Here is a 26635-nt window from a genome sequence, read left to right as displayed (position 1 = left end):
CCTTTTCATGCTGTTCATGGGGTTCTCAAGGCAAGAATACTGAAGTGGTTTGCATTCCCTTCTCCGGTGGACCATATTTTGTCAGAACTCTTAATCCAATAAAAAAACATCTATTAAAAAATTTCTGGAGAAGAAAATAGCAACTCACTCCAGTATTCTTGCCTGGAGAATCCCACAGACAGAGGAGCCATGGGGTCACGAGAGTGAGACATGACTTAGCGACTAAACTACAACTAGTAGAAGAAAAACTGTCTTTATTCACAGAACACATGATTAGAAATTTACAATGAAGGCATCAGGCTGATCATCACCTTCTCAATCTTAACGTTATTAAAAGTGGGACAACCAGGCACATGTTTCTTCTGATGTGACACCATACAAAGCAACAGAACACTACCTATGAAATATTCTCACCAAAAGTATTAAACCTGAATCTAACTAAGCCTCTAAATCAGTAGTGCCCAAAAGAATTTTCTGTGATGACAGAAATGCTCTTTATGTGCCTGCTGAGGATTTGAAATGATATTTATGCAATGAAGGGACTAAGTTTTTAATTTTATTTAAAACCAGTTACTTTAAATTTAAATAGCCACTCGTGGTTACAAACGTAGCTAGCTTGTGTTGGAGGGTATGGCTCTAGAGCTACCTTCCATTTTCAGAAATACAAGGAACAAAGAACAAGTTAAAATATATGACCAACTGAGAAAATTTGTAATGTGGGACATTTACAGAACAACTTATCTAGTTTCTCCAACGAAGTCCATGTCATAAAAGGGGGAAGAGGACTAAAAGAGAGACCTGGAAAACTTAATAATCAATTCTACATTCCTTGTTTGAATCCTGGAAGTCAAACCAAACACAAAAAGATATTTCTGAGGCAAATCTGTATAAGGTATCAGATGTCACCAATAAAATGTGGTTTCTTTTATCAGATAGAATGGAATTATGTAAGAAAATACTGACTTTAAGAGTTGCATGCTGAAGTAGGAGTGAAATGAAGATACTTAAGATCTGCTTTAAAAACCTTCAGTTCAGCAAGAGTGCAGCTTTGAGAACTAGCCAAATAAAGCATTATATCAACAGTATTATAGAGTACCATGAACTTGACAAAACAGAGTGGAAACTATACGTGCTGTACAAGAAAAGATACCTAGGATAACTGTTTTTCTAAAAAGCAAGTTAGAGAACAGTATATGTAGCATGATTCCTTTTATGGAAACGAAAGCAAGCAGGCAGATCTACATACATACATAAGAGGGAGAACTTGTCATTTTAATTTTTATATTCATGTGCATTATTTATTTAAGTAGCATTTAAATTTTTTAAAAAAATTATTGGCTATTAAAAAAAACAGTAGTTCCTACACAACGTTAAGAATAATCCCTTTTCTACCCATCCCCTCTTTGACTATTTTCAACAAGGACCACATTACCTTATGAGGAAATGCATTCCATCATCAAATTGCTCTAGTTGTTAGAAAATTATCCTGAAATAGAAACTTGTCTTTTCTATGTCAGACATTCATATATATGTGTGTGTATATATATATGCATTTTTCCCATACCCAGGTATTAGTCTTATATTGAACTCTATTTCGAAAGCTGTCCTGCCCAAGAGTGGCATCCAAAGTGGCTTATAATGTAAAACATACTTTAATTTTTAAAGACATTTATGAAAGAATGTTAACTATCTAAAATTTTCTTTTTTTTTTTTTTGCTTTCCAAAATACAGTTGATTTCTTTAAAAGTATTTTACTCATGTTAATTTGTACTGGGCTTTTTTTTTTTTTAATAAACTAAGCAGTGCTTTAAAATTTCTCTAAAATTATATAAATAGATATGTTGTTTATTCTTTTTCAACTCCATCAACTAAATAACCCACTAGGTTCCTCTGTTCATGGAATTTCCCAGGCAAGAATCCTGGAATGGGTTGCCATTTCCTTCTCCAGGGGAAGGAATTCAGTCCCAATTCAGGGACTGAACTCACATCTCCTGTATTGGGAGGTGGATTCTTTACCACTAAGCCACCGGGGAAGCCCCATAAACAGACATAACCCATATAAATAAAAGCACATTCAGAGTCTCTAACTTTTAAGAGTATAAATGAGTGTGAAACCAAAAATTTAAGAATTCATCAAGTTATGAAAGACACTAAGGAGAGAAACAATCTCCACTAATCTAAGGTGTTCCAAGTATACAAGGGATACAAAAAGTATCCTTCTGTAAAGCTAAGAAACTATTAATCTGAGCTATATAAGAACAGCAGTGGCTCTCCAAAACTTTGGTAACATCAAAACATAGTCCCTTTCTTCTATATAGACTTTTGCCTAAAAAGTCTAATCTTTAGAGACAAGTGAATTTCACACTAGAAGTCAATAAAGGGGAAATCTTTCTAAAAAAGAAGCTGTCCTGAAAGTACAATCCAACAAAATGACTCCTTTAGATTGTTTCCTATTGACTGAAGTTCCTAGTATTTCAGTGTTAATATCTAAAATAATTGCATTATTTCCTACTTATATAGCTTGCTAAATTCTAATTTTCTTATCAACATTTTACCAGACTAAAGCCTAATAACCATAAATGTGCAATTTTTAATCTCACTAATAACTGAAAAAAATGCCAATTAAAAAAATTTTATGTTTTTCATATGTTTTATGTTTTATCATAATGGGAAAAAATAATTTTAAGGGCAGTTCTCAGATCAGTGAAAGCACAAGAAAAACCAATACCTTTGTATGTAAAAAGTGGAAGTAAAACTGGTAGAGTCTTTCTGAAGTCAAAAGAAAAGTATTTAAAAGGTCCCCTCACCCACAACTTTCTATCACATCACCCACCTAATTTTATTTCCTTCTTAGCACTCATCACTCATTAATTTTAAAAGATTAAGAATTCTTTTTGAAAACAAATTAATTATTTGCCCCACTCCCCTTAGCATGCAGGCTTCAGATGAGGAGAAGCCCTGTTCACTAATGTATCCTGAACCTTGGACATCATCTATCATTAAGTGAGTGTTTCCAAAAAAAAAGACCTAGCAAGTAATTGATAGTCACAAAAGTGTTATTTTATTTTTAAAAAGTTAAACACAAGCTAAAAACTTTTGGAAACAACCTATTTGCCCATCAGTCCCAGAATGATTAAAAATACTATGATATCTGTATTAAAGCAGATTCACAAGTAACTAGAATGAAGAGATTGAAGGCACATTAAGTGAAAAAATAAATTGCTAAATACATCTGTATTATGTTTCCGTGCTGGGAGGAAAAACACATATACACACAGAAGTACACACACACACACACAAAAGAATAATACCTAACTGGCAAGTAATTATTTCTAGTGAGAAGACAGTAGGATTTGGAAAGAGAGAGTGGTCAAGGGGTACTCAGCTTTATTTGTATAGTTTAAATTTTTAAAAATCACATATACTCATGCAAACTGCTTATATAACTATGCAACTTTTTTTTCAATCAATTTCCAAGAGAAGGGTCCAGTCCTATCTTTCACAGATTTAACTTACTACAGAGAATCATTTACAAAAAAAAAAAAAAAAAAACTCTTAGGAAAATGAGGTAACAGAGAAAGTAGTAATAGCAGGAAGCTTCAATCACTTCTATGACTGAAAGGACAATAAGATGATGTAGTCCCACCAGATCACAAAAGCTTGGGACGATGTTAGAACCACAGCAGGAACTACCTAACAGTAACTGGGACCAGGAAAGAACCAGCTGATAAAGGGACACAGCTGTTGCTGGAGCTGGCTCAAAAAAGGGGTGGGGAAATACCCTGGTTTCTTCCAATCTTAAGATTATAACTAATCTTCTGTTAGTGCCTCCAATTAGTCAACTCCAAAAAACAAGTGAGCCTTCTCAATCATCATGCTGTACATCTTAAAATCATACAGTATCACTGTCAATTATATCACAATAAAATTGGGAGGGGAGCCCAACAAAACATGTTGAAAGCAAGGAAGCCTATGAAATGTAATTCCCTGCAATACAAAATAGGGCAGGGAAAAGATACGGATAGATTTGATAATAAGCTGGTTGATTAGCACAGTCAGTTATCACTGTATGCCCTACTTCCTATATTCTATGGCAGGAGAGGACTCACACATATGGTGGCTCAAAGTCCATTTCAAGCCTTACATAAGTAAAAAAGAAACAGATTTGCGGGGAGGGGCAGGGGTAGAGCAGGAATCTAAAGTACAAAATGCAATAGTAAAAAAGTAAATGATTAGAAACACTATTTACTAGAGGGGTAAAGTTACCAAAGTTAGTCAAATACATAGATTATATGAAATTTCACCATATGAAATCTCTGTATTTCTGGAAATCTGAGACAAAGTATGTCTTTAAAAATAAGAGTTTAGCTTAGAGACCAAGAATTAACACTTATGTTTACCAACGTGCACTTTGAGTGTCTTCCTCTAAAACTATTCCAGGCAAATAGCCTTAAAACCTAAATCTTTCAAAAAGAATAAAGCAAAGCCTAGGTTAGAAACTAAAACAGAAGAGCTGCTATCAAAACATGCCAATACAGGGAAAGAAAAGCCTAATTTCATTTACGCATTCTATTGGTTTTAGACCAGGGATTAGCTAACTTTTTCTGTAAAGGACCAGACGGTAAATATTTTACGCTCCAGGAGTTATACGGTCTCTCCTGTAACTAATCAACTCTGTAAAAGCAGCCACAGTTAGTACATGGGTGAACAGATGTGGCTCTGTCCCAACAAATTCTTATTTATGGACACAAAAATTTGAATTCCACATAACTTTCACAAAATATTTTCTATATTTTTTTCCAAATATTTGAAACTGAAGTCATTCAGCTCACAGGCCATACCAAACATGTGAGCCAGATTTGGCCAACAGATCAGTTTGCCAACCCCTGGTCTCAGACAAATAATGCACTGAATCCCTACATTTCAAAACTAAGTTTGATTTTTCCCTCCAAGGTGAGTACGGCTTTTAACTATTTTAAACTGTTAAGCAGGAACTAATCTATCTATATTTTTAATCCAACCTATCAACAACAAACAGAGGCACATTTTTTTTGTTGTTCACCCCCATCCCCACCTGCGCTCCCAACCTGGCGCTTCCCTGATGGCTCAGGGGGTAAAAAATCTACCTGCAGTGCAGGAGACACAGGAGACACAGGTTCCAACCGTCCCTGGGTCGGAAAGATCCCCTGGAGGAGGAAATGGCAACCCACTCTAGTATTCTTACCTGGAAAATTTCATAGAGGAACCTGGCAGACTTATAGTCCATGGGGTCGCAAAAGAGTCAGACATGACTGAGCACATGGCCCACCTGCATCCCACCCCCAGCATAGATGGATTTATTCAGGATAAGCAGAGAACAGCAATATGGGGTCTACAAACATGGTGAGCAAAGAGTGAGTTCCCTGCACAGCAAGCGAAGGCCAACACTTTGATGGAGGAATAAAGGAAGATGGGAGGGTTATAATAAACAGAGTCCATGGTTTTTCATTGGCCTCGTCCTTGCTAGGAAAGGAGAGGAGTGTTTCTTCTTTCTGTTGTGCTCTGTGATTGTCACACATAGCGTGAGAGCCCCCTCCATCCTAGTCAGAGGCAATTTTTTAACAAGGTTGACAAATATTAAAAAGTGTAGTCTTTAACCCAAATAAATCTATATAAATTTAATCTATGCAAAAACACATCAGAACATTTGAAGGGGTGTCACTGTACTCAAAACTAATATAAGAAAAACCCTGACCCTAACCTGCGTGCCTCCTTCCCTCTGGCTCACAACCATGACAAGAAGAGGTCGCTGGTCAACTATTCATTCACAAGTCCTGGTGAGGGGTGTCAGTGCCATTATTTGTTTACTCATCTGCATTATTTGTTTACTCATTTGCAAAAGCATATGATCTACCTTTAATCTGCAGACTAAAATAATAAACTCTAGGCAATACAATCTGCATGCCTACGATAACCAAACCTCATCAAAGTCCCTAAAGAATTCCATGTACGTTCATTCTTCTACTGAGCTTTCAATCAATACAGCCTATTAGAAAGCCTGTATTTTTGCAGCTTTGGTCCCTTGTAGAATCTTATTTTTTGAATTTTAGTTCAGCATTTCACCTACAGCTTGACAAAAGGGATGCTACAAGAAACTGCTGCACAAAACCCAATATTGTATTTACTATAAAAAAGATTGAGAAAAGTTTTATCTAGTATGTCATGCATCATCTTTTTTATGAGGACCCTGGGGAGAAATTTCTCAAGCACAGTGCCATTTATGAACACTTTTCTCAAGAAACTTGTGTTCCTCTTACCTTATAGATACTATATATTCCATAATTCAGTATAAAATTCTTTTAGGCTGTGAATCCTTTTAGGCTTTCACAGTCCAGTTCTGGTAACTGTGTAAGAATCTATGACAAACATTTCTATGTAGTTCTATAATTAGCTCCATATTACTGAATTTTTATTTTCCTCAAATTTTTTTCTTTGGGAAAAATCCTGACACCGTGTTTTATACATTTTTACCTCAAACAAAGTGAGGCATAAGTATGCAATGGCATAAGAAATTATCATACACATATATGTACTAACTAGCATCATTCAACTGGGGAAAAAAAAAGTACTTACCTCAAACAGCTGCAATTTGTTCTTTGTGTGGCTTCAACAAAATCCCAGGATGCTACTTTATCAGCTGTCTCTTCTTCACACAGACCACCTGATGAAGCCGAATATTTCCTTCTAAAATTTGAAATCATATAATCTTTAGAATTCATAAAAATTTTTGTAAACTTGAATTAAGCATTAAAATTGAATTTTTTTAATCAATTTTTTTGAATTAAAATCATGAGTTATACTTTCAAATCTCTTATCTGCGAGTAACTACCAACATGCAATTTTTAAACTTGAAGATGAAAATACATACTTGTTCTGTGCTCTGTTCATATTACATTCTTGCCAAACTCTATCCACCACATGATTTGCTAATTTTCTGGGTATCTTCCCACCATGATGACTAGTACTATCTGAGCTGAAGCCATCAGATACTGAAGAAAATTTGATCCACTTCTGGGCAGACTGAGGATCAACTGAAAACAAAAAAAAAATTGATTGTAGGAGAATAAAGGCAGGTTTAAAAGAGTATTACTTTGTTTTCTGTTTCTTTGATTTCTCCTACAACTTGTTCCAGCTATCTGGTAAGCCTACTTATATTCTGAAGAAAAAAGTAGGTCACTTTACTTAAAATACAGAAAACAAAAAAATTTGAACAGGAGTTCAAATGGTGGTAGTAGTATATTAATGTTAATTTCCTGACTTGGAAGATTAAATGGTAGTCATATATAGAAGAGAGTCCTTAATTTTGGGAAACAGACTTAGTGCTTAGGCGTAATGAGGCATCGTGTCTGCAGCTTGTTCTCAAATGGTTCAGAAAAAGACCCATGATAAGGAATGTATCCATAGAGAGAGAGTGATGGAACAAATATTAACAATTTGGGAATCTGAATGAAAAGAGCTTTCTGTACTGTACTTGGCAAACACTTCAGTAACTGTGAAATTATTTCAAAATAGTAAGTATTTATTATATTCAAGAGAACAGATTTACCACTGGAGCTAATGAAACAGATTAGTACAACACCTGTTTGGACTTCCTCAGGAGATGTAGGTGGTGTAAGAGTAACCGAAGACATAGCAGGATCTCTTGTGGAAGCAGGCACTTGGTGGACACCCAAGCAAGAAGCTGAACAGTGAGAGGATCCCACAGAGCTAGGAGTAGGAATGTCTGACTGAGGGACTAGAACAAAGCATGCTGGGTAGATCATTCGGACACCAGCTAAAAGAGGGGGAGAAGAGGAAAATCAATTACCTTTGGGTTTGTAGTGGGATTTGTTTCACTCAAAAGTGCAATAATGGAAAAGCAGATACAAAATGATCACATTTGTTAAAATAAAAATACCTTAAATATAAAGTAAGATACATTTAGTCTATTTTTATAAATATATACTTTTTCTGGTAAAATGTTTTTCTGAAAGAAACTACAAGAAGCTGGTGGTAGTGGTTACCCTTCGTGAGAGAGACTTAGAAGAAAGCAGCTTTCTCATTTCACTTTTGGACTTTCTAACCATGAATGTGTATTACTTTTTTTGTATTTGCAAATTTGATCAAATTTATTTAAAAACTTTAACAAAGGTAACTGGCACTAGAATTATGGACCTTTTTATTTTCTTCTTTAATCTGAAAAGTCTAATATATGTTATGTGCTTTGTTCCTGTTTCTGACACAACTACTCTGGTGATGTGTTTACTGAAACTGAATACTGATACTCCTTTGATTAAAAAAACAAAGAAGGTAATCTGCATATAACACTACTATATGAATCCATTAAATACAGTGCTGCAAACTTTAATCCCAATTATCTGCTCAGCCATATATTCCCCACTTTCCCACATCTCTCTAAGGTGGAGTATACATTTGCACCCATTGTTAGGCTAGATGTGCAACTTGCTCTGGAATCTACATGCATGTGACAAATGCCACAACCCAAGAACTTTAGATGCACTTGCAGGATCACTGCAGCCTCTCCTACTTTACATCCTCTGCCTTCGTATTAGCATGTCTCAAATATAGTTTACCTTGTTAACTTAGGTCCCTGGGGAGGAAGATGCATGTAATACAGCGTACCTAAGCAGAGCTGACCTGGACAGAGCTAATCAGCCACAAGGTCTTTAGGTATACATTTTCTGCCTTTCAAGTCATCAGAGGGGACAGTTTTACCAAACGTTAAGACAGTGCATCACACAGGCTGTCAATTTTCTCACCTCCAAATATTATTCATTCACAATAATTTTCTTCTCACCTTTAGCATGCTTCCCTCTAGGTGGGTTATAGTTCCCTTCCCCAATGACTGACTTGGCCATATGACTAGTTTTTACCTAATGGAACATAAGCACATGCAACATACATCATATCCTAGCAGAAGATTAAATATACTTAATACGGTTAGGCTCAGTTCCTATTATTCCTCTGTTCTTTTAAGAATATTATGTCCCAGATACTGGATATTCCTTGAACCTAGGTTGCAGGATGAAAAGATACAAGAAAGCCAAACCAAATGTTTGATGTTAAAAGCCACTAAGATATTAAAGAGTTATATTATTCAGCAAAATCTAACTAATACATATAGTCACACATTTCCCACTTAGGATTAATACTCAGAATCCCTACCAACAAGAACTTCTACTGCAGCTAAAGAATCATCTTCCCAATCCATATCTTCCTGTTTTTCTTCAGACATCTCCTTCAAACAAGATGAGATAGGATAGAACTGTTTCCATTCACCAATCAATTTTTTTGTAGCTGAATCGGACATCTTGAATGCCTGTCCTGTGAGAGTGCCATTTAGTCCAAATGGGCTTAAGATAACTAGAAACCCAAAACAGACATTGAGTAAGTAACTAAAGACAATTATACCAAATAAGATGACACTGAATAGTATGGCAAATAATTATGCAATTCAAACAAAGAAAAGGAAACCCATAATGATCAATTTCAGAGAAAATGAATTTACTGTACTTCATTAAGTGAAGATAAAGTATAACACTGAGTTTATTATGAAAACTTAAGATTCTGTCTACCCAAAAATCTCAGATGGATAGTTTCAACACAAACTGTGAATATTTGTATATCCTTCGATTTCTCTTGACTTTCCACTAAGAAAAAGCAATTTAAGGAAAAACAACATGTAAGTCCTTATTATATACTGCCATATAAATTTTAAAAGAGCAAATAGTAAGCTTAGAACTAAAACAAGAACACACTGCCTTACAAAGAACACACTTGTAAGAACGGACAGTCCTTACAAATAAATCATGGTTTTTTTTCTTTAAAATCATCGATCTTACAAAATTATTTCCTCTAAAGTTCAACAACTTTCATGGTATGAATTATATGAAAAGTCCTACGTACCTACGTTAAACATGGCATATGTGAACTGACACAAAAGATAACCTTGAATATATATAACATGTATACCATCTATAGTTTATTTAAAAGAACACTTTAAAATATGCTAACATTCATGTACAAGAACTGTTAAAAATAATATTTGCATTAAAAATTTATTTAATTGACTTATTACTCTAATGGAAAAGAAGTAAACTACATCAGAATCACCATTAGGCTAAAGACTGGGGGAAATTTCATTAATGTCTACCAATAAGATTTTTTTCTTGAAACAACAATAAAAAAAAATAAGAGTAACTATGCCAATAAAATAATCTACCTTGAAATGGGCTATTAGACTGTTGAGCAAGGGTGATATGTTCTTCACTAAGAAGGTATACAGGTTGATGTTGATTAATTTCCACACTGGTACAAACATTGCTGTCTCCATGCAAGAAAAAGGTGAAAGAGCAGGACAAGTGTTCACTAATAAAGAAGAAAAAGTAGTATTTTAATAATGATTTATAGTCAAAACAAAGTCAGTTTGCTTTTCTTTTTTAAGAAGTTACACCACAAAAATACATATTCTCTTTAACCCATAAATTCTACCTTATCATCTAAAGGGAAAAAAAGAAATCACAGATATAAGCAAAGATTTAGCTATAAGTAATGTTCTTCACAGCACTGTTTATAATAGGAAAAGCAGCAAAGAAAGGAACCAGTTAAACAAGTTAGGTACACAAACACATAATGATGATACAGCCACCAAAATAAATAAAGGAGGGGGAGTGGGTTTGATGGGAAAGGTAACAGTATAGTTTAGTATAGTTTCAATTTTTTTAAAGGGAAAAAAAAGGTTAATTTGATGAAAAAAATCTATGTGTACAACAGAATTAAAAATGATCTAATTTTTTATTTCCCCTCTATTAAAAAATAAATACAAATATATTTTCTCATATTACTTCTGAAACTGGGCTGAATGCAATTAATCAAGTAGCTAATGTGCTGCCTCCCCCATGCCCAATGAGTAGTTATTTTAAAGCAGTGATGAGTGTTATAATTGAAGGTATTCTAGAATTAAAGTTACAAGCAAAATAGACCATCTTAGGAAATTTAGATATGACTGGATATACAGATTGGAAAATAAAAGTTCCCAAATGGAAAGTAGATATATCTTTAAGATAAACTTTAGAAAAGTCGAGTGGCCCAGAAGAGAAGGAGATTATATAAGGTGAAGAATCTACTCACCCTATTCCTTCTCCAAACACTTATCCTAAGAATCATCTTAAAGAACCAATTCTTTAAGCTATAACTATTAATAAGCTTGAAATCTATTGTATACATCTATAAACCCCTTGAATTTTTTCTGGAGACAAGGGCATAATAAATTAAGTTACAATAAAAGTAATTACTGTATTTTCCCCATCCCAGTAGCTTTTGTTGTTAAATTATTTTCAGAATAATTTTGAATTTACAGAAAAGTTACAAACACAGGAAGTCCCCATATGGCCTTCACTCAGTTTTCCCTAACATCTTATATAATCATGCTTCGTTGGCCAAACAAGTAATTAACACTGGCACATTACTACAACAAACTCCAGTTTTTTATTTGTTCACCAGAATTTTCCACTAATGTCCTTTTTCTGTTCCAGAATCAAATCTAAGATATCACAATGCATTTACCCAATTTTTTTTTTTGCTTCAGCTGTATTGAGATGTAAGTGACAACTATAGGAAATAAAATTATTTACATTATTTAAAAATAAATTAAGCTCATTTTTTCTGATTAAAAACCTAAGTCCTTTGGAATAACTATGGCTGGGTAACTACAAAGACTATAGACATCTGCTTACATTCAGATATAAATGCACTATATATTAAACAACCCAGTGAAGACAAGTGTTACTCCTTTTATTCAAAGTGTTTTGTAGCAAAGCACATGACACTATGTTAATCTCAATTATTTAATTACAGCTATGCTAAGTGCTATAACAAAAATTATGTACAGGATACTAAGAGACTGTCTTAACAAGGCCTAAATAATGAAAATAAACATATACATACATTTTATATATATAATTCTAAGGGAAAAAGAATCACACTTGGGTAACGCCACAAAAGTTATTACGTCCTATGATTCCTTTCATCAACCTATCCCCCCCATACCTCTTATTTCTCCAATTTCATTTCTTACTTATCTTTCTCTAATACTTCCCCCTTTTCCCTCAATTAACCTCTCTGCTGTTCCTTAAACACATCAGGCCTTTGTACCTACTGTTATTCCATCTGGAAAACTCTAGATAGCTATATTCACCTTCATCAACCTTTCTCAGGTTTTTAAACACCTTCTAAGCGAGGTCTTCACTGATCACCCTCCTTCAAATTGTTTTTCTGGGATTTGTTTTGGCTTAAGAAATAATAAAAATCTAACTTATTACAGTTTATTTCTTATAATCACCAAGAAAGTAAGCTCTGCTGGAGAAGGAATCTGTTTCCTTCATACAATGTTGTATACCTATATTGATAGAATATGTCCTTAGCACATAGCAATAAATACTGTAGAATAAAATCAACATTTGATCTTTTTTCCCCCAACCATATTCCTTTTCTTATCAAATCTGCAGAGTTGTGCAAGCAGATATATAAATCATCTCAAATTTTTCATTTTCCCCAAACTTCCTACCTTCAACTAATCCATCACTAATTCTTACTGATTCCAGTTCTTAGATAATTTTTTTGTTCTGTCTTTTTAAGGTCTGAGTAGTTGTTATAATCTCTAATTTACCCTTCTTTACAACACTGCCAGCAATCTGAAAATTAATTCTAATCATGCAACTGGGAGGCTCAAAATCGAGTTTCCCAATGCCTTCAGGACTAAGTCAAAAAACTCCTAAAACTTTAGCACAGCACTTTAGATCTTCCACAATCTGACCCTTGCACTAAACTCTCTAGACAGAAATCACTTAATCCACCAAGAATTACCCCTTTGTTTAGATACCTCACATAAGGAGAATCATACGATATTTGCCTTTTTGTGACTGGCTTCTTTCACTTAGCATAATGCCCTCAAGGTTCATCCATAGTGTAGCACATGACAGGATTTCTTCCCTTTTAAAGGATGAACAATAATTCATTGTATGTATGCAACACATCTTGCTTAGCCATCATCCATCAATGGATATCTGGGTTGGTTCTACCTCTTGGCTATGAAGAATAATGCTGCTATGAACATGGATGTGCAAAATGTCTTCAAAATCCTGCTTTCAATTATTCTGGATACACACTCAGAAGAAGGTCTGCTGGATCATATGGTATTTTGTTTTCAATTTTTGCAGCAATCTTCGTAACATTTTCCAGTGACTGTACCATTTTACAATCTCACTAACCATGCACAAGGGTTCCAATTTCTCTATCCTTAGTAACATTTGCTATTCTTTATTTCAACAGTAGCCACCCTAATGTTTTTGGGCTTTCCTTGTGGCTCAGTTGCTAAAGAATCCACCTGCAATGTGGGAGACCTGGGTTCGATCCCTAGATTGGGAAGATCCCTGGAGAAGAGAAAGGCTACCCACTCCAATATTCTGGCCTGGAGAATTCCATGGACTACAGTCCATGGGGTCACAAAGAGTCGGACACAACTGAGTGACTTTCACGTTTTTATTTATATTTCTCCGATTAGTGATACCAAGTAACTTTTTTTTTAAGATTTATTTATTTTTGGCTGTGCTGGGTCACTGTTGCTGCACATGGGCTTTTTCTAGTTTCAGCAAAAGGAGGCTACTCTCTAGTTGTGGTGCACATGCTTTTTATTGCGGTGGCTTCTCTTGTTGCGGAGCACGGTCTCTAAGTGTGCAAACTTCAGTAGTTGCAGCTCAGGGGTTAGCTGCCTCACAGCATGTGGGTTCCTCTCAGAGCAGGGATAGAACCGTGCCCTCTGCGTTGGCAGGAAGACTCTGAATCACCAGGGAAGTCCTGAACATCTTGTCTTATGCTTATTGACCATTTGTATATCTTCTTTGAAGAAGTATCTATTGAAGTATTTTTCCCATTTTTTAATTGGGTTATTTGATGTTTTGTAGAGTTGTAGTAACTCTTTATAATGCTGGCTACCAACACCTTAGCAGATACATGATTCTCTCCCAATCCAAATATTCTCTCCTAATCCACAAAGAAATTTAGGTTGGATATAGTCCCATTTATCTATTTTTGCTTTTGTTGTCTATGTTTTTGTGCCATAACCATAAAATCACTGCCAAATCCAGTGACATGAAGCTTTTCCACTACATTTTTTTCCTAGGAGCTTTATGGTTTTAGGTCTTACATTTAGGTTTTTAATCAATTTTAAGTTATTTTTTTGTATACAGTATAAGATAAGGGTCCAAGTTCATTCTTTTACATGTGGATACTTGTTTTCCCAACACCTTTTTTTGAAGAGAATGTCCTTTCCCCCCTGACTGATCCTGGTACACTTGTCAAAGGTCATCTGAACATATACACAAGAATTTCTCTCTGAACTTTCTCTTCTCTCCCATTGGTTTACATGTTTGTCTTTATGCCAGTACCATACTGTTTTGATTACTGTAGCTCTGTAATGTTTTGCTCATTCCTCCCTTTATCCAGACTTTGTAGTTCTTCCTATTAGAGGTGAAATATACTTCTCCAACCCTTGAATCAGGCTCGCTTTGTCACTTGCTTTGGCCAAGCAGAAGGCTGAAGACTACTTACATATTTCACATGTTAATTCAGCTTGCCCTCGGGTGCTTCTGTCATCACAGAACATGCCCTGACCGGCTCACTGGTCTAAAGAGGGATGAAACTCACACAGAATACACTGCTACCCACACTACAGTGCACAGTGAACAGACTGACCAATCCCTAGCTAACCTGTAGGCACACTAGTGAGAATACGCAACTGATTTAAATCCCTATGTTTCGGGGTGGTTTATTACACAGCCACAGTTGATATAAAAACTGGCACCAAAGGTGAGGGAGGCACTACCGTAAGAAAAACCTACACATGTGGCATTCAGTTTTGGGATCAGATAATTGGTAGCAAAGAATACAAACACTGAAAAACAGTCAGGAAAATGGTAACCTATGTTAATATAATAGATGAATACTTCATATAACTGTTGCCTGAAATAATCTGGAATGCAGAAAACATGCCTAAGTGAACTTACTGCAGGGCTGGAAAATAAGTTTCCCAACAAAGCAATAGTGTGGACTATAACACAGCTCAAGAAAAATACCAAATCAAGAGCATGAATCTCAGGAACTTCCCTGATAATCCAGTGGTTAAGAATCTGTTTTCCAATACAGGGAATGAGGGTTCCATCCCTGGTTGGGGAAATAAACCCCACATGCCGCAGGGCAACTAATCCTGCGCACCATGACTTGAGACTACCTGTGCCACGAGAAGCCCTTGTGCCGCATAAAAGACCCAGCAGAGTTTAAAAAAGAAAAAAGTGTGTAAAATCTTAGACCCTCTTGTTAATACCAAACATTACTCTTAATACCAGCTGAAACATTAGGATTTTAAACAGATTTTTTAATGCAATGAATTGAAACACAATTAGAATATACTTCAATTAAAAAAGATACATCAGAATGATAGTTAAGGTCCTCTACGCCTATGGAGACAAGGCTAACTTGAATGAATGTGAAACTACTGGCTTGCTAAAAAATAATTTTGGATTTTTTAGTTAACTATCATTGATATAAATAAGGACTGAGCAAAATGTGCATCTCTTCTTCTGAAAGCGGGACTACTAAAATCAACTTGTTAAAAATTCAACACCTTTGTGAAATAACAAAATTGTTTTCCCTACTCCTAAATAAAATATTTCTTTGTAACACAATTAACCACTTTAACAGTTTTATTGAAGAAATCTTTACCACTTTCCTTTTAAAATTTAGTGATATCTGTAAAGCAATTATCCTTCAATTAAAAAAATAAATTTAAAATAAAAAAAGTGATAAAAAGGTGCTGGCAAACCATTATGGACATGAGACACATGACCTGGTGTATAATAATAAATGCTCAGCAAAATTTACCGTGTTGAAGGTCTACACGGTAATGGCTTCTTTCCATGTAACATGTACTTTGTTGTAGTCAAATCTCAACTTTTTCTTTCTTACTATCTTTTATTATCTAGGCTCTGCTGCTGCTGCTGCTAAGTCGCTTCAGTCGTGTCCGACTCTGTGCGACCCCATGGACTGTAGCCCACCAGGCTCCACTGTCCCTGGGATTCTCCAGGCAAGAACACTGAGTGAGTTGCCATTTCCTTCTCCAGTGCATGAAAGTGAAAAGTGAAAGTGAAGTCGCTCAGTCGCGACCCCATGGACTGCAGCCCACCAGGCTCCTCCGTCCATGGGATTTTCCAGGCAAGAGTACTGGAGTGGGGTGCCATTGCCTTCTCCGATCTAGGTTCTACTTCTCTTTAATTATCTTTCTAAAACTATTTTTATTAGATTTAATTCAAATGTAAAAATTTGTACTAGGAAAACATACTAAAATGCGATCATGTTGTAACTCTTTTCTCTTTAATCATATGTTTTCATATCTGGAAAGATAAAAAAGAAGCTCTTAGAAGGGTTGGTTTCAGGAACAGAGTATTGGTGGAAAAGGACACTTTTACTAATTAATTAATTCAGCAAATATTTATAAAGCACACATTACGTGTCAGACACCATGCCAGTGTAGGCTATGCAGAGGTGACCAAGATAGAGTCCCTGTCTTCATGAATTTCACAACCTAATGGAAGAGGCAGGCATTTTATGTGCACATACATAAACACACATGCAAGAAGTAGAGGAAAACATTCCAGGTAGAGGAACCAGCAGGTCCAAAAGCCCTGGGGCAGAAAGGACTTTGGCTTACTGGAAGAACTGAAGGAAGACCAGTATCAACTGGAGTATAGATAGGAGCAAAAAACTGGGATTAAGATGGAGAGGAACAAGCAGGCCAGAATATACACAATGAGGCTGTTTCAATTTTGTTCTGAAGTGCAAGGGGAAATTATTGAAGGATTTTTAATCAGAGGAATGATAGTATCTGATATTTTTTTGTTTTTACTTGGAGATCTCACTAGCTATTAGAGAAGAGAATCCACAGGATATGTGTGCATGTGTACATGCTCAGTCATTAAGTCCAACTCCTTGGAACGCCATGTACTGTAACCCTGGAGGCTCCTCTGTCCACAGAATTTTTCTGGCAAGAATAATGGAGTGGGCTGCCATTTTCCTCCTCTAAGGGATCTTCCCAACTAAGGGGTTCAACCTGTCTCTCTTGCGTCTCCTGCACTGGCAGGCAGATTCTTTACCACAGAGCCACCAGGACCTAGCGCAATAACAACCCAGGTGATAGACAGTGGCGACTTGGACTAAGGACGTGACAGGAGAAATGGAGAGAAGTGGGCGCATCTAGAATGTGTTTGGGAATTTGGTGATGGATTATATACGGGAACCAGGAGGCCCCTAAAATTAAAGCAGTATTTGATGACAAAAGCCTCAGATAGAGAGCATACAGAAGTCTAGAGAAGGAGCAGGTTTGGGGTAAATATCAAGAAATCAGTTTTTGGACAAAATAGCTTTTATGATGTGGTGGAGGCTGGGTTTATAGTATAAATCTGGGGATTATCAGGGTGTGGATGGTAGTTACATCTTTGTGAATCAATGTGATCACCTAGAGAGGGAATGTTGAGAAACAGCCCAGGAACTGGCCCTGATGCTGCTGCTGCTAAGTCACTTCAGTCGTGTCCGACTCTGTGTGACCCCATAGACGGCAGCCCATCAGGCTCCCCCGTCCCTGGGATTCTCCAGGCAAGAACACTGGAGTGGGTTGCCATTTCCTTCTCCAGGAACTGGCCCTAGGGAGCTCTAAAAACTGCAGCTTTAGTATAATAGAAGACACTCACAGAAGGGACCAAGAAAGAACAGCCTGAGTGTCAGAAGAACACCTTGAGAAGAATGGGTGTTATGAAAGCAAAAAGCGTTTCAGTAAGAATTAGGCCCATTCTTGTACAGTTGGGGTATATGCTTGTGCATGCGTGCCTGCTCATTTGTTTTAGCCATGTCCAACCCTCTGTGACCCCAGGGATTGTAGCCCACCAGATTCCTCTGTCCATGGGATTCTCCAGGCAAGAATACTGGAGTGGATAGCCATGTCCTTCTCCAGGGAACATTAGGATTTTTAAAAAATTTACTCACAAGCCGCCATACATTTTCCTCAAAGAATGTATCTAAAGTAAACAAATATATGCAACCAATCTCATTACTAGATGTGGGAATGCTTACAAAGCCATATTTACACTTTTCTTTCGAGTGACCTCTTTTCTGACAAAATTATCCTGTAACTATTAAGGCTAAGGTACAGAAAATATATATACATAACATCATTTCTAAATAGTATTTTTATTTTAGCAAGCCGATAGTGTTCTGAGAGGGTTATGCCCATTATACATTGCTTGTTGTCTAGGTACTAAGTTGTGTCTGACTCTTTTGCAACACTGTGGACTGTAGCCCTCCAGGCTCCTCTGTCTGTGGGATTTCCCAGGCAAGAATACTGGATTGGGTGGCATTTCCTTCACCAAGGGATCTTTCCAACCCAGGGATCAAACTTGCCTCTCCTGAATGGCAGGTGGATTCTTTACCACTGAGCCATCTGGGACCCAATTATATGTACTGACATAAAACAAGCAGAAATCAATTTTCAAAGCATCTCTCTCCAAAGAGTGGATAAGGGAAAAGACGTGGTAAAAAAAAAAAAAATTAAGAAAATTTCATATTAAACTAGTTAGAATGAATATATACATATATATATTTTAACATTATAACTCTCTGTTAAAAGATAAATTTTGCCAACAAAAAAACTTTAAGAATTTAAAGGGGAATAACTAAAAATACTCTATGTCAAGGGAAACATTTACTAAGGAAATGACTCAAGTAATAATCTATACATCGGTAAACTGCAATCTGATTAAGTTTAAGGTAAGTATGCTATACAAATCATCACGAATGTTGTGTGTTTAAGCAGTAATTCAATAGCACATTCCAAAATCTAAATTGCAAACACTTTCAAGAACATCAGCAAGTTCAAGCAACAACCTGGAACAGTCTATTGTTCTTTATTTTTAATGTTTATTCGGCTGCCTGGGGTCTCAGTTGCAGCATGCAGGATCTTCGTTGACATTATTTGGGATTCTTAGTTGTAGCACATGGGGCTCAGTAGTTGTGGGGCACAGGCTTAGCTGCTCCGTGGCATGTGGAATCTTTCAGACCAGAGTTCAAACCTGTGTCCCCTGCACTGCAAGGTAGATTCTTAACCAGTGGACCACCAGGGAAGTTTATAGTCTTTTATCTTTAAAAGACAAAGAGGCTTGGAGACCTATATTTTATATCCTAATATTTAATCAGTGAACTATAGTTAAAATTACAGCTTTCAACTGTTTCATTTCATACATAAAATATTAAAAGAAAATAAACTCTCCACTCCTACTCTCTGTACTATCCTACTTAACAGCAAACTCTCAATTCCAGTTGCCTCTTTTTGGAAAAACATCACACCATATACTGCTAGCATATGTTTCCTATACAGACTGATCTAGTTGTAATAGAAAATGGTTTAAAATAAACCAAGTTTATGCATGTATAGGAAGAAAAAACTAAACATTCTAAATATGGGATAAACTTTCTGAAATCCTTACACAAGTATACCTTGCATTACTGTCCTTCACAAACAACTGAGTGCTTTACAAATTGAAGATGTGTGACAACCTGGCACTGAGCAAGTGTACTGGCATCATTTTTTCAACAGCGTATGTTCACTTCGTGTCTGTGTTATCACATTTTGGTAATTTTCACATTTCAAACTTTTTCATAATTATTATACTTGGTATGGTGATCTGTGGTTAAGTGATCTTTGATGTTACTATTGCAAAAAGATTATGACTTGCTGAAGGTTCAAAGAATGGTTAGCATTTTTTAGTAATAAAGTAAGTTATGTACACTGTTTTCTAGAAATACTGCTACTGTACACTTAATAGACTACAGTTAGTGCAAACATAACTTTTATATGCACTGGAAACCAAATAATTTCCTGTGACCCAATTTATTATGATGTGTGCTTTACTGTGGTGCTACAGAATAATAAGATTCAACACAATCACAATAAAAATTGAGCAGTTATTTTGCAGATACTGACAAAACAATGCTAAGGTTTATGTGCTGTGCTGAGCTTAGTCATGTCCGACTCTTAGCGACCCCATGGACTGTAGCCCACCAGGCTCTTCTGTCCATGGGGATTCTCCAGGCAAGAATACTGGCATGGGTTGCCATGCCCTCCTCCAGGGGATCTTCCCAACCCAGGGATCAAACCCAGGTCTTCCACATTGCAAGCAGATTCTTTACTGTCTGAGCCACCAGGGAAGCCCAAGAATAGTGGAGTGGGTAGCCTATCCCTTCTCCAGAGATCTTCATCTTCCCAATCCAGGAATGGAATCAGGGTCTCCTGCTTTGCAGGCGGATTCTTTATCAGCTGAGCTACCAGGGGGGCAATTAAACAAAGATCATGGCATCTGGTCCCATCACTTCATGGGAAATAGATGGAAAAACAGTGGAAACAATGTCAGACTTTATTTTTGGGGGCTCCAAAATCACTGCAGATGCTGATTGCAGCCATGAAATTAAAAGACGCTTACTTCTTGGAAGGAAAGTTATGACCAACCTTGATAATATATTCAAAAGCAGAGACATTACTTTGCCAACAAAGGTCCGACTAGTCAAGGCTATGGTTTTTCCCGTGGTCATGTATGGATGTGAGAGCTGGACTGTGAAGAAAGCTGATCGCCAAAGAATTGATGCTTTTAAACTGTGGTGTTGGAGAAGACTCTTGAGAGTCCCTTGTACCGCAAGGAGATCCAACCAGTCCATTCTAAGGGAGATCGATCCTGGGTGTTCATTGGAAGGACTGATGCTAAAGCTGAAACTGCAATACTTTGGCCACCTCATGCGACGAGTTGACTCACTGGAAAAGATTCTGATGCTGGGAAAGGTTGGGGGTGGGAGGAGAAGGGGACGACCAAGAATGAGATGGCTGGATGGCATCACGGACTCTGTGGACATGAGTTTGAGTGAACTCCGGGAGTTGGTGATGGACAGGGAGGCCTGGCGTGCTGTGATTCACGGGGTCATGGAGAGTTGGACACGACTGAGTGACTGAACTGAACTGATACCTATATTAAAGGTAATCTAGTCAGAAAATATTATAGGCCAAAGTGAATGTTAGGTAATACCACCATACTAAATTCACAAAGGCTTGTCTTTCAAGGAGAGAGATCATTTTACAACACCACTTCATTTTCAGTACTCAGCACTTAGAAAAGTAGAGTTAAAACAAATATGTGCAACTACAATAAGAATCCAAGGTACTGTTAAGCTACCATAAAGTATTATGGAGAATAAAACTGCTCTTCAGGAGCTTTTACTATAATAACCAAAGCAAAAAGGTAAGAATAAGGCATAATTTTACAGATGAAACCTAAACAGATAATCTTCTGTTGTAGAAAAATGTTCCTTAAGTACTGAAATTAAACAAAAGATTCTTTATTTCTAAGACATAAATTGAAAATATGCTTATAGATTAAAAGTCAGCTGTTCTAATACTGTAACAGGTAAGTAAGTATACTGCTTTAGGAAGTGCTGTATTTTTAGCACTTCTGCTAGGCAGGTACAGAAAGATGATATCCCATTTTGCTGGTAGGGAATTCAAGGCACAAAGAAGTTAACTGACTTGTCTTAAAATCATCAACCTATTTAAAGGGAGTGTTGACTTAAAGTTCTAGTCATCCTAACAATCAATTAAAAATGGGCAAAGGACTTGAACAGACATTTAAAGAAGATACACAGCCACCCAACAGGTGAAAAGATGCTCAACATCACTAGTCATTTAGAAAATGCAAATTAAAATGACAATGAGATAACTACTTCACATCCATAAGGATGGCTGCTATTTTTTAAAAAATTAAGTGTTGGTGAGGATGTGTAAAAACTGCAATCCTCCTACACTGCTTGCAGGAATATAAAATGGGCCAGCCACAGTGGAAAAGACTTCAGCGATTCCTCAAAAAATAAATTAAAATAGAATTACTGTATGCCCTATCAAATCTACTTCTTGTATGTTCCCAAAAGAACTGAAGGCAGGGACTTCAATAGATATTCGTATACTAATATTTATAGCAGCATTATTCACAATAGACAAAAAGTAGAAACAACCCAAATGTCAACTGACAGATGAGTGGATAAACAAGATGTGGTATAAAAATACAATGGAAAATTATTCAGTCTTAAAAAGAAATGGGGACTCCCCTGATGGTGCAGTGAATGACTCCACGCTCATGTTCGATCCCTGGTTTGGGAACTAGATCCAACAAGAGTTCGCAAGCTGCAACTAAAGATCCCGAATGCTGCAACTAAGACCCAGAACAGTCAAATAAAGAAATATGTAAGTATTTTTCTAAAAAGAAATGAAAGTGCATGCTGCAACTTGGATAAGAACCTTGAGAACATGGTGCTAAGTGAAATAAGAAAGACACTCAAGGACAAATACCTTCTGATTTCACTTATGTAAGGTATCTAGAACAGTCAAATTCATAGAGACAAAACGTTGAATGGTGGTTACCTGGGGCTATGAGGAGGAAAAAATAGGGAGTCATTATTCAATGGGCAAATTTTGAGCCTGGAATGATGAAAAATTTCAGGAGATAGTGTGATGGCTGCACAACAGTATGAATGTATTTAATGTCACTGTACCATACACTTAAAAAATGGCTAAAATGGTAAATTGTGTTCTTTATATTATACAACACACACAAAAAAGAATGCTAGTCTTCCTAATTCAAGATTTTTATTCCATTGATTAAATAGTTTTCAAACCTGTCTATCTTTCATTAGAATTTCACAGAGATCTTTTAAAAATTCCAAAGCCTAAACCACATTCCCAGGTTAATACACAGATTATATTTTTAAACTCTCAAGGTGATTCCACATCCAGACAAGTTTGGGAACCAATGCATTAATCTGTATTTCTGTAGCCCTCAGAGTAATTCCTTAAATTTATAGGTACAATTTCAGTATCAAATATCCTTACCATAGCTCAACGAACAAAAGATGTATATTAAAATCCAGAATATAACACCTTTATCTGTGAATTTTATATACTTCAGCTCACTTAGTGAACACATTACTTACATTATAAAGAATACTCAGAAAGCAATGACATTATTTTGGTTTACAACTTCAAGTGCTCAGCAAATATAGCATCTCCCTATTATTTTTAAGTCTTTTGTTTTATTATTTGGTGAGCCCTCCCTGGTGGTCCAATGCAGATCACATGATGTGGGTTCAATCTCTGTTCAGGGAACTAAGATCCCACAATGCTGTGTGACACAGCCAAAAAATTTTTTAAAATAATAAAAAATAAATAAAATAATAACATGTAGTTACAGGAGATATAGTGATCTACAGGGCACAATCTGTCTCATATTTTTTCATGCCCTATAATCGAGCTCCAATACCTACGAGATGTATGAATTCCAAGAAGTTCCTTAACCTCCCTATTCTTCAGATTCAACAACTGTAAAATTGGACTAACAGGTCTGTTTTGAAAATTGATTTAACACATATTAAGCCCTGATTTCAAACATGGCCTGGTCAGTTATGCTTATGCATAGGTTTCTCATTCCCTTCTCCCCTTCAGAAAAAAAAAATTTCTCTATTATCATTCATATCTAAAACCAACAGTTCAAAAAGACAGATTTGTATGAATCTCTAAGAATCAAAGTAAGAAATGACAGTAAGAAAAGCTTAATGGGAAGGAAAAAAGAGAGAAAAAAGTCTTTCCTAGCAGTCACTTTTCCTCAAAAATGTTTCTAGAAAGCATGAGAATGTGGAAAACTGACCATGCAAATCCTAACGACTCAAACATCACAGAGAAATTTCATTAGGTCATAAGTACTATTATATCATCACTGAGGACTTCAGAATAATCTTGATGATGGACATTAATGATAGACTAAGCTAAAAGGAGGAAAAATAAGACAGCAACGAGGCCCAACTTAGCAAATAACGGACATCTTGACAGAAAATGGAAGTTTCCCCTATTTTTGAGTCTCAAGTACACTCCCAATTTAGCATACAATTCCAAGAGGGTTAATCACCGTTGACACAAACCAATATACACATGACTATCAAGCACTTGTAAATGTGGACAGATCACGTTGAGATGTACTCTAAAGTACAGAATGTGTATTAGATTTCAAAGACCTAGTTTAAAAAAAGTAAACTACTTCATTAATATCATTTGCATATGCAATTACATACTGAAATATTTTAGATATATTGGATCAAATATATGAAAAACAATTTCATTTTTTTAAAAACTTTCTTTAATGTGCCTATTGCAAGATTTTAAAATACATATGTGATTCATATTGTATTTCTATTAGACAGTGCCATCTAAGAAGACAAGAAGAAAGGAACTGAGTCCTTAGAAGACATAACAACTTCCCTAGAAGCTTGTTTTCAAAGGTATTGAGGAACCCAACCAAAGAATATCCCAAAACTATATAAAATGGCTACTAATATGCCACCTTAAACCTTGTGGTGTTTATATTTAAATAAGATGGAGCTGAAGGGACTGTGTAAAAGCCACAGGTGTATGAAAGAAAACAAAGCTTTACGAGTGAAGTTTAAAGTAGTCTTTCAGTTACTGCCCAACCCCTCCAAAAGAAACAAAAACAAAAAAAACCTTAACTGACTTCTTTAATGCCTTAGTGATGCTAAGGCATTATTTTAAGTGTAAAGGCTCTGATGTAAGCAATATCATCCAAAAGAACTTATGCAATGCAATAACCAGCATTCATAAGAGTATTTGAAATGTGGTTTAGATAACTGAATTTATTTATTTCCGTTCCGTTCCGTTCAGTTGCTCAGTCGTGTCTGACTCTTTGCGACCCCATGGACTGTAGCCTACCAGGCTTCTCCGTCCATGGGATTCTCCAGGCAAGAATACCGGAGTGGGTTACCATTTCCTTCTCCAGGGGATCTTCCCGACCCAGGGATCGAACCCGGGTCTCCCGCATTGGAGGCAGACGCTTTAACCTCTGAGCCACCAGGGATTTATTTAGGAACTGAATTTTTATTTTTTCAATTAACTGAAATTTAAATAGCTACAAGTGATTGATGGTTACTATAACAACAGCACAGTTCTAAATAAAAATGGCCAAGTCCCTGTCCAATGAGCTTACTAAAGCCTGCAGCTTGCTTCATAGCTATTTACATATACAGAACTTCCAATCAGCATTTTAGGGCCCAGAAGTCTTAAGAGTAGAAAAGGAGATAATTCAGACATCCAGGATCTCAAAAATATTACTTCTTATGTACTCTCTTCTCAGGAAACTACAGGTACATGGGCATTACCAAAACAGTAAGACAAAAAAACAAAACATGAGATCCAGCAAATAAGCGATCCAACACAGACAAAAAGGCAAAGCAAATTCCCAAGATGACTACTGTGAAACAGGCCTAATAGAATAATAAGTCCAAACCAGAACCGAACAATGAAGGGCTCAAATAGGGATACTGAGAAAGAGAGAAGAAACTGAGAAGAAACTAAAAGATGATACAAACTCCTTAAAGGTAGAGGGGAGACTTATGCTTCCTGTAGATAGCGTAGGGGCGAATTACCAGTAAGTATACAGGTTGGGGATCAGCAAACTTTATCTATTAAGAGCCAGAGAAATATTTTAGGCATTGGGGGATCATCAGTCTCTTATCACAACTATTCAACTCTGCTCGAGTGTAGGCATAAAGTAATCCAAAAATGAAGAAAAAAGGCTGTGCTACAATGAAATTTACAAAACAGGGGGCAGGCTATATCTACCCTGTGAAGAGGTAGTTTACCAACCCTTGACATAGGTAATTAAGGGAAAAAAGAGGTAATCACATTCACACTAGGAAAAACAAAATTATATAGAGGAAATGGAATGTAATCCTACATGCTACATGACTCATTAAATATTTATAAAATTATAATAACAGAAACAATAGGTACTTTTTTTTTTTTAACCAAATCTCGTAACTATATTGGTAAGATAAGGGGAATAAAGAAGGGATGGGAGAACAAATTATCTCAGTATGCCAATGTCCAAGTGGTAGGGATGGGAGTTGGGAGATGGCTAGAGTGGAGGGGATGGTAAGATAGCTAAATTATTAATAGAAGATTAAATCTTGAATAACCGAGATAACAGAAAACTCAATAATTAGCATTTGCTTGTAAGTTTTTAAACAGGTAAATTAAAGTTAAGTTAAAAGAATTTAAAGGGATTGCCTTTTAGACGTTTTCTTTTTAATTCTTGGTAATCAGCTTGAATTCTTAAAACTGCCTACCTACTATCTATTCTCCATTTCTTCTTACTAACCAAGGTTTAGTTTTGCTCAGAGTGGCAATGTTCCCATATACAGAGTATTTATCTCAATATAGCCGATGATATGTCAGCTAAAATTTCCAGAAAAGAATCTAATTTCTGATCCAACATTCACCCCTTCTCATCTCCTCCCTCCCTTCCTCTTCCTGCCTGGAATCCACCATGAGTGAAGTCTGGAGATGCAACACTTACTGGAACCATGACGATAAAAGCCAAAGACAAGAGATAAAAGA

General features: G+C 36.2%; 1 protein-coding gene across 1 annotated transcript in view; it reads right to left on the bottom strand.

Annotated features, from left to right (window-relative positions):
* Window positions 1-26635, bottom strand: part of MED13 (mediator complex subunit 13) — a 96755-nt gene that overhangs the window by 58804 nt on the left and 11316 nt on the right. The window contains exons 4-8 of the mRNA XM_055399971.2: window positions 10262-10407; window positions 9205-9402; window positions 7619-7813; window positions 6908-7070; window positions 6613-6723 (exon numbers count right to left, since the gene is read on the bottom strand). Coding sequence (XP_055255946.2) covers window positions 6613-6723; window positions 6908-7070; window positions 7619-7813; window positions 9205-9402; window positions 10262-10407 — 813 coding nt within the window. The remainder of the gene's footprint in view (window positions 1-6612; window positions 6724-6907; window positions 7071-7618; window positions 7814-9204; window positions 9403-10261; window positions 10408-26635) is intronic.

This window comes from Moschus berezovskii, chromosome 20 (genome assembly GCF_049115385.1).
Source record: "Moschus berezovskii isolate FMDL1 chromosome 20, NW_MosBer_1.0, whole genome shotgun sequence".
Taxonomy (NCBI): domain Eukaryota; kingdom Metazoa; phylum Chordata; class Mammalia; order Artiodactyla; family Moschidae; genus Moschus; species Moschus berezovskii.
This window is presented reverse-complemented; position numbering and strand designations above follow the sequence as displayed.